General features: G+C 57.8%; 2 protein-coding genes across 2 annotated transcripts in view; one reads left to right on the top strand and one right to left on the bottom strand.

Annotated features, from left to right (window-relative positions):
• Positions 1-7,669, top strand: part of APC2 (APC2, WNT signaling pathway regulator) — a gene marked incomplete in the record, with an annotated part of 28,878 nt that extends 21,209 nt beyond the window's left edge. The window contains 1 exon segment of the mRNA NM_001206431.1: positions 2,667-7,669. Coding sequence (NP_001193360.1) covers positions 2,667-7,611 — 4,945 coding nt within the window.
• C2H19orf25 (chromosome 2 C19orf25 homolog) lies at positions 10,043-14,393 on the bottom strand. The gene is made up of 2 exons (XM_003353978.4): positions 14,009-14,393; positions 10,043-11,767 (listed from the first exon to the last, which is right to left on the bottom strand). Exons 1-2 carry the CDS (start codon positions 14,136-14,138, stop codon positions 11,541-11,543), a joined length of 357 nt encoding a protein of 118 aa, XP_003354026.1. The 5' UTR covers positions 14,139-14,393; the 3' UTR covers positions 10,043-11,540.

Raw genomic sequence — 16,040 nt, 5'->3', positions numbered from 1 at the left:
ATGGCACATGGCAGTTTTCAGGGTAGGGGTCAAATCAGAGCTACAGCTGCTGGCCTACACCACAGCCACAGCAACCCGGGATCCAAGCCAAGTGTGCGACCTACACCACAACTTACAGCAACACTGGATCCCCGACCTGCTGAGTGAGTCCAAGGATTGAGCCCTCATCCTCATGGATACCAGTCAGATTCATTTCCGTTGCACCTCAATGGGAACTCCCAAAATTTTAATTTAGTAAAAAATACATGGAATTTTCTAAATAATATCTATAATAAATACTTGCCCTTTGTTAAAATATTATTAATTATACTAATAAGTAAATAATCCTTATTCTTCATTAACATAAGTGTTCCTTACTTATTAGGTAACATTAATAATAAATAATGCTTCTAACATATGAAAATGCATAAAACTTTTAGTATAAGTATATCCCAAAACCACATGGGACACATTTATGTGAAATTTTAAAATAATAGAAAAAACGTCTTATTTCCTGATTTTTTTTTTTTTTTTTTTTTTGTCTTTTTACCATTTCTTGGGCCGCTCCTGAGGCATATGGAGGTTCCCAGGCTAGGGATCGAATCGGAGCTGTAGCCGCTGGCCTACACCACAGCCACAGCAACTCAGGATCCAAGCCGAATCTGCAACCTACACCACAGCTCATGGCAACGCCGTGATCCTTCACCCATTGAGCAAGACCAGGGACCAAACCCGCAACCTCATGGTTCCTAGTCGGATTCGTTAACCACTGAGCCACGACAGGAACTCCAATTTCCTGAATAATATTAATAATACTTTTTTTTTTTTGGCTTTTTAATCCTGCACACTCAGCATATGGAAGTTCTCAGGTTAGGGGTTGAATCAGCGCTGCAGCAGCCAGCCTACTACTCCATAGTCACAGCAACCCTGCAACCTATGCTACACCTGCAGCAATGCCAGATCCTTTAACCAAATGTGAGGGCCCAGGGATCAAACCTGAACCTCCACAGAGATAAGTACCCCTACTGTTGGATTCCTACACTGAGCCACACTGCTAAGTCCATCACTAAGTACTTTTAATGAGTAAACAATACTTATCCTTCATTAACATGTGTGTTCCTTATTAGGTTATTACCTAGTAAGTTACCTAGTTAATAATTAGTTATTATTAATGCTTCTAACATATGAAAATGTATAAAACTTTTAGTATGGGTATATCTCAAATACTGCATTGGATACATCTGTACAAAAATGTAAACTAATATTAAAATATATGTACTTTACTAAACAGTATTAATAATACTGTTCTTTACTAAATTTTCACTAAGAAATTCTTGCTGTGTCGCAGTGGGTTAAGGATTCAGCATTGCTGCAGCTGTGGTGTAGGTTGCATTTGGGGCTTGGTTTCTATCCTTGGCTTGGAACTGCTATATGTCATGACTTCAGTCAAAAAAAAAAAAAAAAAAAAAAAAGTAAAACCTTGTTTTTTATAAAGATAAATTACTTTTGGAGTTCCCGTCGTGGCGCAGGGGTTAACGAATCCGACTAGGAACTGTGAGGTTGAGGGTTCAATCCCTGGCCTCGCTCAGTGGGTTAAGGATCTGGCGTTGCCGTGAGCTGTGGTGTAGGTCGCAGACGCGGCTCGGGTCCCGCGTTGCTGTGGTTCTGGCGTAGGTTGGTGGCTACAGCTCCGATTAGACCCCTAGCCTGGGAACCTCTATATGCCGCAGGAGCGGCTCAAGAAAAGGCAAAAAGACAAAAAGGAAAAAAAAAAAAGATAAATTACTTTTTAGTTAATAAATAATGATTCTAATGTATGAAAATACATAACTTTTTAAAGCATATGTCTATCCCTAACATTGCATATATACTTGTGCTAGATTTTTGCAATTAAAATAAAATATTTACTAAAAATGCTTATAATTAACAAGCAATACTTTATATTTTTAATAGCAAACAGAATTTTTTTTTTTGGCTGCACTTACAGCACATGGAAGTTCCGCAGACGGGTATTTTAATCCAAGCCACAGCTGCAACCTACAATGCAGCTGTGGAAACGCGGGATCCTTAACTCAATGAGCCAGGCTGGGCTTGAACCCACACTGCCCAGAGATGATGCTGGATACTTAACACACTGTGCCACAGCCGAAACTCCAGAAATCTATCGTTAGCAAAGTAATACTGATAATTAACAAACAATACTTCATACATTTAAAAGCAAACTGAAATCTGTTTTAAGTATATCTCAAACTTCAGAAGATTTAGTTCTACTACAATGAGATATACTAAAACTAAATTTCTTTCTTTCTTTTTTTTTTTTTGCCACCACTATGCAAAAGTTCCCAGGCCAGGGACTGAACATGTGCCATAGCAGTGAAAATGCTGGATCCTTAACCTGCTAGGCTACCAGGGAACTCCCCAAATTCATTTTAAGTGATATGCTTCATTAATGTACTATTAGTATGCTTAATAAATATATTGACAGTAATAAATAAAAGTTTCAGCACTAGTATATCCCATTCGATATCTAGGATATAATTATACTAAAATCTTACCACTTATTTTGAAATTCTAAATTACCTGGGCATCCTGTTTTCACTCGCTCAATCTGGCCACCGTACTCCTGGAGGGTCAAGACCGCTGTCCAGCCTGGGCAGTGGAGCCTGACAAGCTCCCTTTGCCCCCAGGCAGGTGCTGCGGGACCACAACTGCCTGCAGACACTGCTGCAACACCTGACTTCGCACAGCCTGACCATCGTGAGCAATGCCTGTGGCACACTCTGGAACCTGTCTGCCCGTAGCCCTCGCGACCAGGAGCTACTGTGGGACCTGGGCGCCGTGGGCATGCTGCGCAACCTGGTACACTCAAAGCACAAGATGATCGCCATGGGCAGTGCTGCCGCCCTGCGCAACCTGCTGGCCCACCGGCCCGCCAAGTACCAGGCAGCTGCCACTGCCATCTCCCCTGGCGCCTGTGTGCCCAGCCTGTATGTGCGCAAGCAGCGGGCTCTGGAAGCAGAGCTGGATGCGAGGCACCTGGCACAGGCGCTCGATCACCTGGAAAAGCAGGGCCTTCCTGAGGCCGAGGCTGCCTCCAAGAAGCCACTGCCACCCCTGCGGCACCTGGATGGCCTCGCCCAGGACTACGCCTCTGACTCGGGCTGCTTCGACGATGACGATGCACCCTCTCTGGCTGCTGCCGCAGCCACTGCCACAGCCGAGCCTGCCAGCCCTGCCATGCTGTCCCTCTTCCTGGGCAGCCCCTTCCTGCAGGGGCAGGCACTGGCCCGTGCCCCCACTGCCCGCCGTGGTGGCCTGGAGACAGAGAAGGAGACCGGGGGGGAGGCAGCCGTGGCAGCCAGGGCCAAGGCCAAGTTGGCACTGGCAGTGGCGCGTATCGACCGGCTGGTGGAGGATATCTCTGCCCTGCACACCTCGTCTGATGACAGCTTCAGCCTCAGCTCTGGGGATCCTGGGCAGGAGGCCCCACGGGAGGGCCGTGCCCAATCCTGCTCACCCTGCCGGGGGCCTGACGGTGGACGGCGGGAGGCCAGTAGCCGAGCTCACCCACTGCTGCGGCTCAAGGCAGGGCACACCAGCCTCTCCAATGACAGCCTTAACAGTGGCAGCACCAGCGACGGGCACTGTCCACGTGAGCACTCGCGGCCCTGTCCTCTGGTCACACTGGCTGAGCACCGAGAGGGGCCTCCGTGTGGTCAGGCACGGCCTAGCCGGCTTGACCTTGGCCTGGCCAATGGCAAGCCTGAGCCGGCAGCCCGGGACACCACAGCTACAGATGCCCATGTGCGCACCATCAAGCTGTCACCTACTTACCAGCATGTGCCACTGCTTGAGGGCACAACCAGGGTGGGTGCAGGGTCCCTGGCCCCTGGGGCCCGTAAACAGGCCTGGCTGCCCACAGAGGGCCTAAGCAAAGCGCCTGAGAAGCTGGCAGTGGAGACGGCACCTCTCAGCCTGTCCCACTGCAGCTCCCTGTCCTCACTGTCCTCGGCCGGCCGCCCAGGGCCCAGTGAGGCTGGGGACCTGGACGACAGTGATTCATCCCTGGAGGGGCTAGAGGAGGCCGGTCCCAGTGAGGCAGAACTGGAGGGGGCCTGGCGGGGGCCAGTGGCTGCCTCCCTGCCCATGGCCATCCCGGCACCCCGGCGGGGCCGGGGCCTGGGGCTGGAGGACGCCACACCCTCCAGCTCATCTGAGAATTGCGTGCAGGAGACCCCACTGGTGCTGAGCCGCTGCAGCTCAGTCAGCTCACTGGGCAGCTTTGAGAGCCCATCCATTGCTAGTTCTATTCCCAGCGACCCATGCAGCGGGCTGGGCAGCGGCACAGTAAGCCCCAGTGAACTGCCCGACAGCCCTGGGCAAACAATGCCACCAAGCCGCAGCAAGACGCCACCGCTGGCCCAGGCACCACCAGGCGAGCGTGAGGCCACCCAGTTCAGCCTGCAGTGGGAGAGCTATGTGAAGCGCTTCCTGGACATTGCTGACTGCCGTGAGCGCTGCCGGCTGCCATCGGAGCTGGACGCAGGCAGTGTGCGCTTTACTGTAGAAAAGCCCGATGAGAACTTCTCCTGTGCTTCCAGCCTCAGTGCATTAGCTCTGCATGAGCTCTACGTACAGAAGGACGTGGAGCTGCGGCTGCTGCCCCCCACCTGCCCAGAGCGCAGCAGCGGTGGAGGTGGAGGCCCTGGACACCGGCGGCGGGATGAGACTGGTGGTCGCCTGGAAGGGCCACCATCCACAGACCAGGAGCTGGAGCTTCTTCGCGAGTGCTTGGGTGGGGCCGTGCCCGCCCGGCTCCGCAAGGTGGCCTCAGCACTGATGCCTGGCCGCCGTGCGCTGCCTGTGCCCGTCTACATGCTTGTGCCTGCCCCGGCCCGGGAGGACGACTCTTGCACTGACTCGGCTGATGGCACACCTGTCAATTTCTCCAGTGCCGCCTCACTCAGCGATGAGACGCTGCAGGGACCCTCTAGGAACAGCGGGCGTGTGGAGGGGGAGAAGCCTGCAGGCCGCGCCACCCCCTCCAGGCAGCCTACTGGGCACCGGCACAGGGCAGGAGGTGTGGGCCGCAGCTTGGAGCAGCCCCGGGGGGCTGGCAGAAGCCGGGCAGGGCTGGACCTACCCCTCCGCCGGCCCCCGAGCACCTGTGGGGATAAGGATGGCTCCCGCCCAGGCCAGGTGCATGGGGATGGGGCCCGGCAGTCTCTGTGCCTCACGACACCCACTGAGGAGGCTGTGTACTGCTTCTATGGCAATGATTCGGATGAGGAGCCATCCACAAGGGTGGCAGCAGCGCCCCCGCGGAGGGCATCGGCAATCCCTAGGGCAGTGAAGAGGGAGCGCCTAGTTGGGGGCAGGAAGGAGGTGCAAGCTGTGCCCAAGGCCGCGCCCAAGGCCGCACCACCTGCCCGGGCTCAGCCTAGCCTCATCGCAGATGAAACACCACCATGCTACTCCCTGAGCTCCTCAGCTAGCTCCCTCAGTGATCCTGAGCCCTCTGAGCATGCAGCCAACTGGTCCCGAGCCCGTGAGCCAGGGGTCACCAAAGACCCGGGCCCAGGGGGCAGGAGGGATGGCTCCCCCAGTCCTCGGGCAGAGGCAGAGCTGCTGCGGCGCTGCATTGGCTCAGCCATGCCCAGGCGCCAGCCCCAGGTGTCCGGCCCCAGGCGTCGCCAGCCCCAGCCCCAGCCCCAAGCTGCACAGTCAGAGGAGCGGCCGGCAGAGGGGCCCCGGGAGCTGGGAGAAGAGGCGGCGGGCTCCGACCGAGCCTCAGACCTGGACAGTGTTGAGTGGCGGGCCATCCAGGAGGGCGCCAACTCCATTGTCACCTGGTTGCACCAGGCCGCAGCAGCAGCCACCCGAGAGGCCTCGTCTGAGTCAGATTCTGTTCTGTCCTTTGCATCGGGGCTGTCAGTGGGCTCCACCTTACAGCACTCTCTGCACAGGAAAGGGCGACGGCCAAGGGCAGAAGGCCAGGCAGGCAGTACCAAGCGGCCAGAGAAAGGGGACACGGCCCTTGCCCAGCGCAGCAGCGGCCCAGAGAAGCCACGTGGCACTCAGAAGACTGCATCAGGGGTGCCAGCTGTGCTCCGGGGACGGACAGTGATCTACGTGCCCAGCCCAGCCACCCGGGCCCAGCCCAGAGGTGCCCCCGGCCCCCGAGCTGTGCCGAGAAAGATGGGAGCCCCAAGCGCTGTGCAGCCAGCAGCCCCTGGCCCTGGACAGCAGCGGTCTCGGAGCCTGCACCGGCCAGGCAAGATCTCGGAACTGGCAGCACTGAGCCCCCCTCAAAGGAGCGCCACGCCACCGGCCCGCCTGGCCAAAACCCCTTCATCGAGCTCCTCACAGACCTCCCCCGCCTCCCAGCCTCTGCCCAAGAGATCACCCCCGGCTGCCCAGGCTACAGGGCCCCTGCCTGGCCCTGGGGCCTCTCCAGTGCCCAAGACTCCTGCACGAGCCCTGCTGGCCAAACAGCACAAGACACAGAAGTCACCCGTGCGGATCCCCTTCATGCAGAGGCCTGCCAGGCGGGGGCCGCCACCACTGGCCAGGGCAGCCCCGGAGCCAGGCCCCAGAGGCCGGGCAGGGTCTGAGGGAGGCCCGGCCACTAGAGGGGGCCGCCTGGGTCTGGTGCGTGTGGCCTCCGCGCGCTCCACCGGCAGCGAGTCCTCGGACCGCTCTGGTTTCCGGCGGCAGCTGACCTTCATCAAGGAGTCGCCCGGCCTGCTGCGCCGTCGACGCTCTGACCTTTCTGCACCGGAGGCCCCCACCCCCGCCACCCAGGCCGGCTCGCCCCGCCGTGGCCGGCCAGCACTACCCGCCGTCTTCCTCTGCTCCTCGCGCTGTGACGAGCTGCGGGCCCCCCGGCAGGCCCCGGCTTCCCAGCGTCCCCCCGCAGCCCGGACAGGCGCCGGCGAGCGGCCGCCCCGACGCACAAGCTCCGAGAGCCCTTCCCGCCTGCCAGTCCGCACGCCGGCAGCCCGGCCCGAGACAGTCAAGCGCTATGCCTCCCTGCCTCACATCAGCGTGGCCCGCAGGCCCGACGCCGCCGCACCCAGGCCCGTGGTGGACGCCGCTCGCCGCAGCAGCGATGGGGAGGCCCGGCCGCTGCCCAGGGTGGCCGCGCCGGGCACCACGTGGCGTCGCATCCGGGACGAGGACGTCCCGCACATCTTGCGGAGCACTCTGCCCGCCACTGCCCTGCCACTGATAGGCTCCTCGCCCGAGGAGGGTCCGGCCGGCCCACCACAGCGCAAGACCAGCGACGCCGTAGTCCAGACAGAAGACTTCGCTGCCACCAAGACCAACTCCAGCACTTCCCCCAGCCTGGAGAGCAGGGCCCCCCCTCAGGCCACGGCCGGTGGCCCCACCTCTCTACTCGGCAGCGATGTCGACGGGCCAGGCCCCACCAAGGCGCCCGCCACCGCCCCCTTCATCCACGAGGGCCTGGGGGTGGCTGCAGGGGTCTTCCCCGCCAGCCGGCACGGCTCCCCCAGCCGCGCAGCCCGCGTTCCCCCCTTCAACTATGTGCCCAGCCCCATGGTGGCCGCTACCACTGACTCGGCCGTGGAGAAAGCCCCCGCCCCCGCCCCCACAAGCCTCCTGGAATAGCGGCCAGGGGTGGCCTTCCAGAACATCCTCTACAGGCTCAGGGCCCGTCTGGCTGCCCAGAAAGTGGTCCCAGGACCCGCTTGCCCGCTGGGGCCCCCTGCCCTCCGGGCCTCACTCCCGCCCGCATGGGCTTCACACTCACTCGTAGACGCTTGCTTCTGTGCCGAGGGGGCTCAGGAAGTGAGCTGTAGGCCAGACTTCGAGTCCCCGCCACGGAGAGCCCAGGCCCCAGCCTGAGGCTGTCCTCATTGGTGCCCTCCTGGGCTCCCGACCTCCCGGGGCTCAGCATCAGCTCGACACTTACCTCCCCTTATCCTCCTCTCTCGACTGCTGCAGGGCCGACAGTGCCCGCCGTGGTCGGGGGCGGGGCTGGGGAGGGCGGCGCCAGAGGGAGCTGCTAGCTTGGGGGTGAGGCAACGCAGGCGCAGGAGGAAGCCTGTAATTACGGGCAGGGCCGGGTAATTTGTTAATTACGGTTTAGCCAGTTTGTTTGCCTTGGCAGCGGCAGCTGGGCGCTTGAGGAAGGGGTGTGGCTGAGCAGCACCGAAAGGCAATCCCCACCCCAGACAGCGAGGTGTAGGGAGCCTGGAGCGCCCCCACAACAGTCCTAGGGAGCAAGGAGAGGAAGGAGTACAGAAGGGAGGACTCTGGCTGACGCCGGCGAGGTACAAAGGGGAGGAGGCCAAGGAGACTCTCGGCAGCGTGAGCCCCGGGACCTGGCTGGCCGCCCTCGCATCCCCCGCCAGGACCGCACTCTACCCGAGGAGGTCTCGGCAGGCGCCGGTCCAGCCACCCGACTTTCCCTTTTCAATCTCATTCTCCTTTTCGACGCTTGAAGCCCTGCATCTGTGGGTTCCGTGCCGGGCGGGGCCTCCTCCCTGTGGGACAGCACGGCTGCAAGAATCGGAGCGTGGAGCCTGGAGGCCTGGAACCAAAGCCCACAGAAGATAGAGGAGGTCCCAGAGGAGAGAGCGGGACCGGAAGGGGCCGCCCCAGGGGGTGTGGTTAGTCTCCACCCCAGCGCATCTTCTGCAGGAAAAGCCGACCATCTCTTCCTTGCTGAACCGGGCTTTGAAAGGGAGCTGCTACCCGCCTGCGAACCTGCTGTCACAGCTGCCCTGCAGAGCTAATCCTGGGGGACAGGGGACAATGTGACAACTTACTATCCCTTCTCCGGGAGGAGGGGGAGCGGGGTTGAGTCAAAAGAAAATGCTCAAGGAGTCCCGTCTCCACCCATAGGCACCACTGTCCCTACGCATCCCTCGGACACTGCTGCTGCTTAAAACACACAGACCATGCTGCATCCCCCCCGTCACAGGCATCAGGGCTCTGGCTGGGGGCCCAAAGACAGGACATGGGAAGGAACGGCTGCAGGCTGCACCAAATGCTCCTCCTGTGACCTCGACTATGTCTGCTAGGGCATCTCCCAGGGCAAGCTGGCAGTGTGTGTGTTTGCACACTTGTGTCTGAGCAGGCTGCTGCCAACCAACCGCCACCACTGATCCTGACCCTGGCAGGATCAGAGCTTCTCAGAAACTGCCCATCCTTGTCCCCATCAGTACCCTGAAGGGCAGACCTGGCTGGTCTTCTGAGCTCCTTCAATTTCGGGGTTGCAGGGACACTGGCTCCCCCCCATCACCATGGGCCAGGCCAGCCTGCCCTGGAAATGGGGGGCCCACTGCGGCTCACCCAGCCATAGGAGCAGCCACACACTGTGAGACAGGGGCGGTGCTCTGGCCACCGTGTGCCTGCTTCCCTGAGTGGGCCATGGGGAGAACTCCCAGACCTACCTCTCTGGCCAGCAGAGCAGCTGCCGTGACTGGTGGCAGAGGACCCTCCTGGCCGCCCCTCTGCCTGCCTTGGGCATCCCTTCTGTAGGCATAGGCAGGGCCTGGCCCACCCTCGTCCAGCAGCCACTTCTGCCTTCTCCACTCCCTTGCACTGGGGCCCAGCCATGCCTTGTAGTCCAGCCCCGGGGGCCAGTGGGGGCCTGGGGCCCTGGGTAGAGTGGATTCCTGAAGGAGGCAGTGCAGGCAGTCGCTGGACAAGCAGCCTGAGGCAGATAGGAGCTAGAAGACCAAGGACTAAGGGCCCAAAACGCTCCCAGTCAAGTCTGGACCCCTTAGGACACTGCTTGGCCACCTGCCAAGGCAACCCGAGCCTGGGAGCTCAGCCCAGGGGCAGATGGACACCATGAGCTGGGTGCTGAGTTCGGGGCATTACCTCACCCCCGCTGCCCCGCCGGCTGCTGCCTGAGCCCAGCTTGGCTTGCCCCCGCCACCCTGCGTCACCTTCCTGGGTCCTGAGTCTTTGCAGTGCTGCAGACGTGTAAATACTTACAACCCAGCTACAGACATGTGTAAATACTTACAACCCATCCCCTCACCAACGTAAAGCCATTGTCCGGCGGAAAGAGGTTGCGAAACCAGGCGTCTCACGTGCACCTTTAATAAACAGCTGTTGAATTGCGCTGCCACTGGCTGTGGCTGTCTCGAGATGGGTGAGGCCAGGGTGGGGTCGGGGGTGGTGGGGAGCTTTGCGGGACTTCCATGCTGGCCACCTCCACCCCAGGGCCACGTGCTGCTAGCCTGGCTCCCTACGACTGTGAGGACGCGATGGGAAAGAGACGCCTTAGGGCTGAGCCCTGGTGTGATCCAGGGGTACGGGGAGAGCTCTCACAATAGGTATGGGAGAGGGACAGGCAAGAGGTCAGTGGACTATCTCTGCCTGAGCCCAGGGGCTCTGGAGGGTAGACAGTGCCCCATCAGAGGCTGGGTGGGAGGGTAAGGTGGGCTGAAGCACCTCACCAAGGGCAGGCTGTCAGCAAGCCAGCCTGGCATCCACTGCCAGACCTGGGGCCAAGCCTGCCCGTTTCTTAACACCTGTGTGCCCAAGGTCAGGTTTCCAGTGCAAAGGCCTCTCAGGGTTAAGCAGGCATTCTTCTACTTCCTGGACGAGCTGGGTCTCCCACGTCAGGGCCCCTTCAGGTGGGTACCAGTGCTGCCCTGAGCTAGTGGGGATTCTGGAAAGCAGTGGCTCACGGAGGCACCGTTCAGGCAGCCAGACACATAGGGTCCCTTCTGAGAGGTTCAGTGAGGTCACCCACAGCAGGCCTGGCCCCAGGGCCACCTCCCACAGGCCTATTGCTTCTCTCATCTCTCAGGACTGATTTTTAGGGTGAAAGCCCAGCAAGATCGTCTCCTGCCCCACAGCCCACCTGCCCACGTGCTAAGGAGCAAGGACAGGAGAGGGAAGGGTGGGGGGCTGACCACGTCCTCTCACGGGAGCCCAGGCCTGGACCCACTGACAAAATCCCACAGTCAAGTGCCTGCGATGAGGGAGCACCCAGGCCTTTTATCGGGGTGCCTAGGGCCCTGAGGGGTGCACCCACCCTGAGACCCCATCTCAGATCTGGACTCTGGGAGGCCATCGCTTCTCACACAAGCACAGCCACCACAGGTGAGGGAGGACACTGACCTCCCTCAGCTCCTCCTAGAATCTCTGGGACCCCCAAGTCACACCAGACCAGGGGTGAGTTCCACCAGCTCAGTCTAATAGGTGGTCAGTGAAGCAGGGTCACCTGAGGAAGGGAGGGGAGGACGGATGGCTGGCCCTTGGGGGCTGGGCCCACAGGAAGTCCAGTCTGGGCTCCACGCCCCAGACCCCACCCTCAGGGAGGCCCACACCCAGCTCAGGCTCAGGCTGAGACCATCCCTGCTGCAGACACATACCCTGGGCGGCTGTGTCCCCTGGGGTCTCTGGGTGCTAGAGCTGCCGAGGCTGGAAACAGACAGCCCAGACTCTGCTTCTGAGACCCAGGGGCCCCTGTGAGATGTGGGCCAGGCCAGGTGTCCAAGCAAGGACCAAGGTTCCAGAGAGCCAGGGGCGAGGGGTGGGGGGGTGCTACCCAGTTGAGCCTTTGAACCAGGTCAGCCCGAGGAGGCAACCACAGCACCCGGCAGAGCCACCTGCCCCACCTGGCTGACATCCAGTTCCAGGTCCTCGCCGGCTTGCCGCAGCCCCTCACACTTCTGCTTCAGCTGGGCCCCCGCCTGACGCAGCCTCTGGTTTGTGGCCACGTAGTCCCGACTCTGCTGGTAGAGCTGCTCTCGCTGGGCCTCAGCATCTTCAGCCCTCCAAGAGGGGCCTGGGGAATCTGGGGACAGGACAAGGCAGCATCACTGCCCCCAGGTCACAGAGAGGACCCAATTCACCCCCCAAAGAAAGCAATGAACTGGAGGGGACAAGTCACAGAGGAGGCCTGACTTCACCATCCCACGGCCCTGCCTAGGGGTGAGCTCTATCCAGCTTCTGGTAACCCTGAAGCTGACAGCAGACTGGCTCTCATCTGTGCTCTCCGTGGCTGTGTGTGACACTCAGGGGGTCGGGAGGTGGCAAAGAGGGAACAGACATATATTTCCCAATGACTCTGCTTCCTAAAGGGTGTGCCAGGGGAGGAGCAGTGAGCACAAAAAAGCACAGATTTCAGGGCCACTTGGAGACATGTCAAGGTCCTCTCTGCTCTGCCTGGTCCCCTTGTCTATAAACAGGCCCAGAAACAGCAATTTGATTAAAAATCACTTTATTAGAGTTCCCATTGTGGCATAGCAGTAATGAGCCCAACTAGTATCCATGAGGGTGTGGGTTCAATCCCTGGCCTTGCTCAGTGGGTTAAGGATCCGGCGTTGCTGTGAGCTGTGGTGTAGGTCGCAGATGCTGCTCAGATCCCACATTACTGTGGCTGTGGCCTAGGCCAGCAGCTGCAAACTCCAATATAATCCCTAACCCAGGAATGTCCATTTGCTAAAGGTGCAGCCCTAAAAAAAGTAAAAATAAATCACTTTATCACCTGCTTTAGTAACAAGGTAGGACAGGCCAGACAGTGCACATGGAGGCCAAGGATGGTCCTTGACAGGAACACAGGCCAGCAGAGAAGCCCCCTCTCCCTAGAGTGAGCCCTGGCACTGCCCATTCCTCATGCCCTCAACCTCTGGATGCTGGGAACCTGGACCCATGATTTCTTTTTTTTTTCTTTCCTTTTTTTTTTTTTTGCTTTTTTAGGGCAGCACTCGTGGCATATGGAAGTTCCCAGGCTAGGGGTCGAATTGCAGCTGCAGCCGTCAACCTATGCCATAGCCACAGCAACACAGGATCCAAACCATCCATGTCTGCAACCTACAGGACAGATCACAGCAATGCTGGATCCTTAATCCACTGAGTGAGGCCATGGATCGAACCCGAACCCTCATGGATGCTAGTCAGCTTTGTTACCGCTGAGCCATGACGTGAACTCCTGGACCCGTGATTCATAAGGCTGGGATTCAAGCAGCCTCCGATGACCCAACTGTGAGCCAGGGATAAACATGGCTCCTGTTGCTTGGGCTGGCCTCTCAATCGCAACATTCCAGGTGATGGAAATATCCTCCAATGTAGCTATCCAATGCAGCAGCTGGCACAAGCGGGCTGCTGAGCACTTGAAATGTGGCCACGTGTAACAAAGAACTGAATTTTTTTCTTTTTTTTAATGGCTACACCAGTAGCATATGGAAGTTCCCAGGTCAGGGATCAGATCCAGGCTGCAGATGCTACTATGTCCTAGCTGTGGCAACGCAGAATCCTTTAACCCGCTGTGCTGGGCCAGGGATCAAACTTGAGTCTTGGCACTGCAGAGACACTGCCTATCCCACTGTGCCACAGCGAGAACTCCTATTCTCATCTTCTAGAGTCCCACAAGCCTTATACTGAATGTCAATACCCACTAGAATGGAGCAAGGCAGACACTTTAATCTTTTTGTTCGTTTTTCCACCTCAGTGCTTAGAACAGATTCCGGCCCATAATACGGTCTCAATGAAGGTTTGTTTCTTTGCTTTTTTTTTTTTTTTTAAGGGCCTCACTCGTGTCATATGGAAGTCCCCAGGTTAAGGGTCAAATCTGAGCTGCAGCTGCCCTCCTACCTCACAGCCACAGCAACACAGGATCCGAGCTGCGTCTGCGACCTACACTGCAACTCACAGCAACGCCGGATCCTTAATCCACTGAACGAGGCCAAGGATCAAACCGGCATCCTCATGGATCCTAGTTGGGTTCGTTAACCGCTGAACCACGAGGGGTCACTCCTCAATGAAAGTTTGTTGAATGAATAATGAACCTCATAGAGCAGAACACAAAATTCACCCTACAACTGTATGCCCAACCCTGAAGTCACGGATCTGCTTCCATCTTCTGAACAGGGGCGGACACACTTTTTCTGCAAAAGGCCAGATGCAAGTATTTTTGGCATTTCAGGGCTAGATAATTTCTGTCCTGAATACTGAACTCTGCCCTTCTGTCTTAAAAGCAGCCAGGTACTTTTCCCCACCCCTTCCTGCTGGCCTCTCGGGGTCGCCTCTCCCCTACCTTCAGGAGCCAGAGCGGTGAAGACGGGGTCCTCGGCAGGGGCCCCCCGCACGTCCTCCAAGATCTGCTCCACTGTAGGGGGCGCCGGGCGGGTGGGCAGCACCACGCGCTTCTTGGTCTTGGAGCTCATCCCGGTAGACCGGAGAAGGAAGTGTTGACGGGGTTGTTCCTCGCGCCCAACGAATTTCTACACACGCTCCAGTTCCCCGCTCCTGGCGAAGCCCTTCCTGCCCTGATCCTCCCAAGGGCTGAACAACACGGAGCCAGGGGCTTCAGCGTTCCCCTTCACTCAAGCCTCAGTTTCCCGCTGAGGCTGCTGCCGCCAGCGCCAACTCACCTGCACCGCCTCCGCGGCCGACCGACCATTTCCGCTTCCGGTCACGGTACAGTCCCACCCTACTCGCAAGAGACACACGCTTCCGGCCGGATCCTCCCCGGCTCGTGAAAGCCACGCCCCCTTAAAGAGGCCGCTCCCTCCAGGGTTCTGGTGCGATCGAAGAAACGATTGGACCAGAACCAGAAAGGATGAGACTTCAGCCTCTCCCCCGAGGGGTGGGCGCAGGGTCCTGTTCCCGGCTCTTCTCTCTGCCTAACAAAGCATCTGAAGCCCGGTTTTTTGCAAAAGGGAGACGCAGTCCTCAATCTACGTGGCTGTCGTAGCAACAAATTTACGGTGCAGTCTCTCACCACGTAGCGGGCCACCAGTTCCCAGCGAGGTGGCCAACCTCCGGGATCCCTCTCAAGGTTGCCTCTCCCTTGTCTAAAACCCCCTCCCTACCTGGGTGGGGCCGTAGCTCTGGAGGGTGATCTTGGCCCCCGCCTCTTGGCTAGGACTGAAGACCACCACAGAGCCCAAGGAGGGCGTTTTTAAACAGCTTTATATAATTTACATACTATAAAGTCCACCTGCTTAAAGTGTACAATTCAATGGTTTTGGAATATATATAGGAGAGAGACAGACAGAAAGACAGAGAAGTTGTGCAACCATCACCGCAGTCTAAAGCCAGAACATTCCCTCATCCTCATCACCCCATCCCTTAACAATCCACTATGTTTATGAATTTGTCTGTTCTTGGCGTATCACATTCATGGAATCACACAAGTGTGCCTTTCTCTGAGCATCGTGGTCTCAAGGTCCGTTCACATGGCAGCCAGTGTCGGTGCTTCTCTCTCTTTCATGACTGAGGGATGCTCCTGTGCATGAAGGGACCATATAATGTTTGCCCATCATCCAACAATGTTGTTTCCATATTTTGTCTGCTGTGAATCATGCTGCTGTGAACATTCTTACAAGTGTTGTGTGAATGTGTCTTTAGTTTTCTTGGGTACATACTTAGGAGCAGAACTGTTAGGTCATATGGTAACTCTATGTTTAACTGACTATGGACCTATTTCCCAAAGTGACTGCCCCAAGCTGGCATGTTTTGGGCATTTACTGTGTGCCAGGTGGGAAAATTACCTCTTGACCCTCAAGAGTATTTGGTGAGGCAGGTGCCAGACTTCATGCTGCTGCACAGGATGGCTACGGAGGCTCTGAGAAGGCAGCCAGGTGCCTCTGGACACGCAGCCTGGATTTGCAGAGCCAGACACCACTTCAGGCCTAACTCCAGAGCTGGGCAGAGCTGGGTGGGACTCTAGGCATGCAGGCAGGTCTAGGAGAGCAGATGGCTGTCTCCTCCCTTACCCACCTCCTGCTTCCAGTGGGTCCAGCTGCAGCCCTAGACAGAACCTGAGTCCCTTGAAGGCTTGAGGCTGCCCAACCCAAGCCTGGTAGCCAAGCAGATTCTCAGATGACCAGGGGCACTGGAAGGGTGTGTGTCTGGACTCCTGCTACAAACCAGGACTACCCCCTTGGAGTCCAAGTGAAGCCCATGGTCAAGGCAAAACCAGCCTCCACTCCTTTGTGGAAACCACCTTACGGCTCTGAAAATCAGAAGGAACAGGTTGCCACCCTATTGATGTATGTGAGGACAGACTAGATACTTTTTTTTTTTTTTTTTTTGGTCTTTTTAGGGCCGCACCTACAGCATAC

Source organism: Sus scrofa, chromosome 2 (assembly GCF_000003025.6).
Source record: "Sus scrofa isolate TJ Tabasco breed Duroc chromosome 2, Sscrofa11.1, whole genome shotgun sequence".
Classification (NCBI taxonomy): Eukaryota; Metazoa; Chordata; class Mammalia; order Artiodactyla; family Suidae; genus Sus; species Sus scrofa.
Note: the sequence above shows the minus strand (reverse complement) of the source record. Positions and strands in the feature narration are given on the sequence as shown.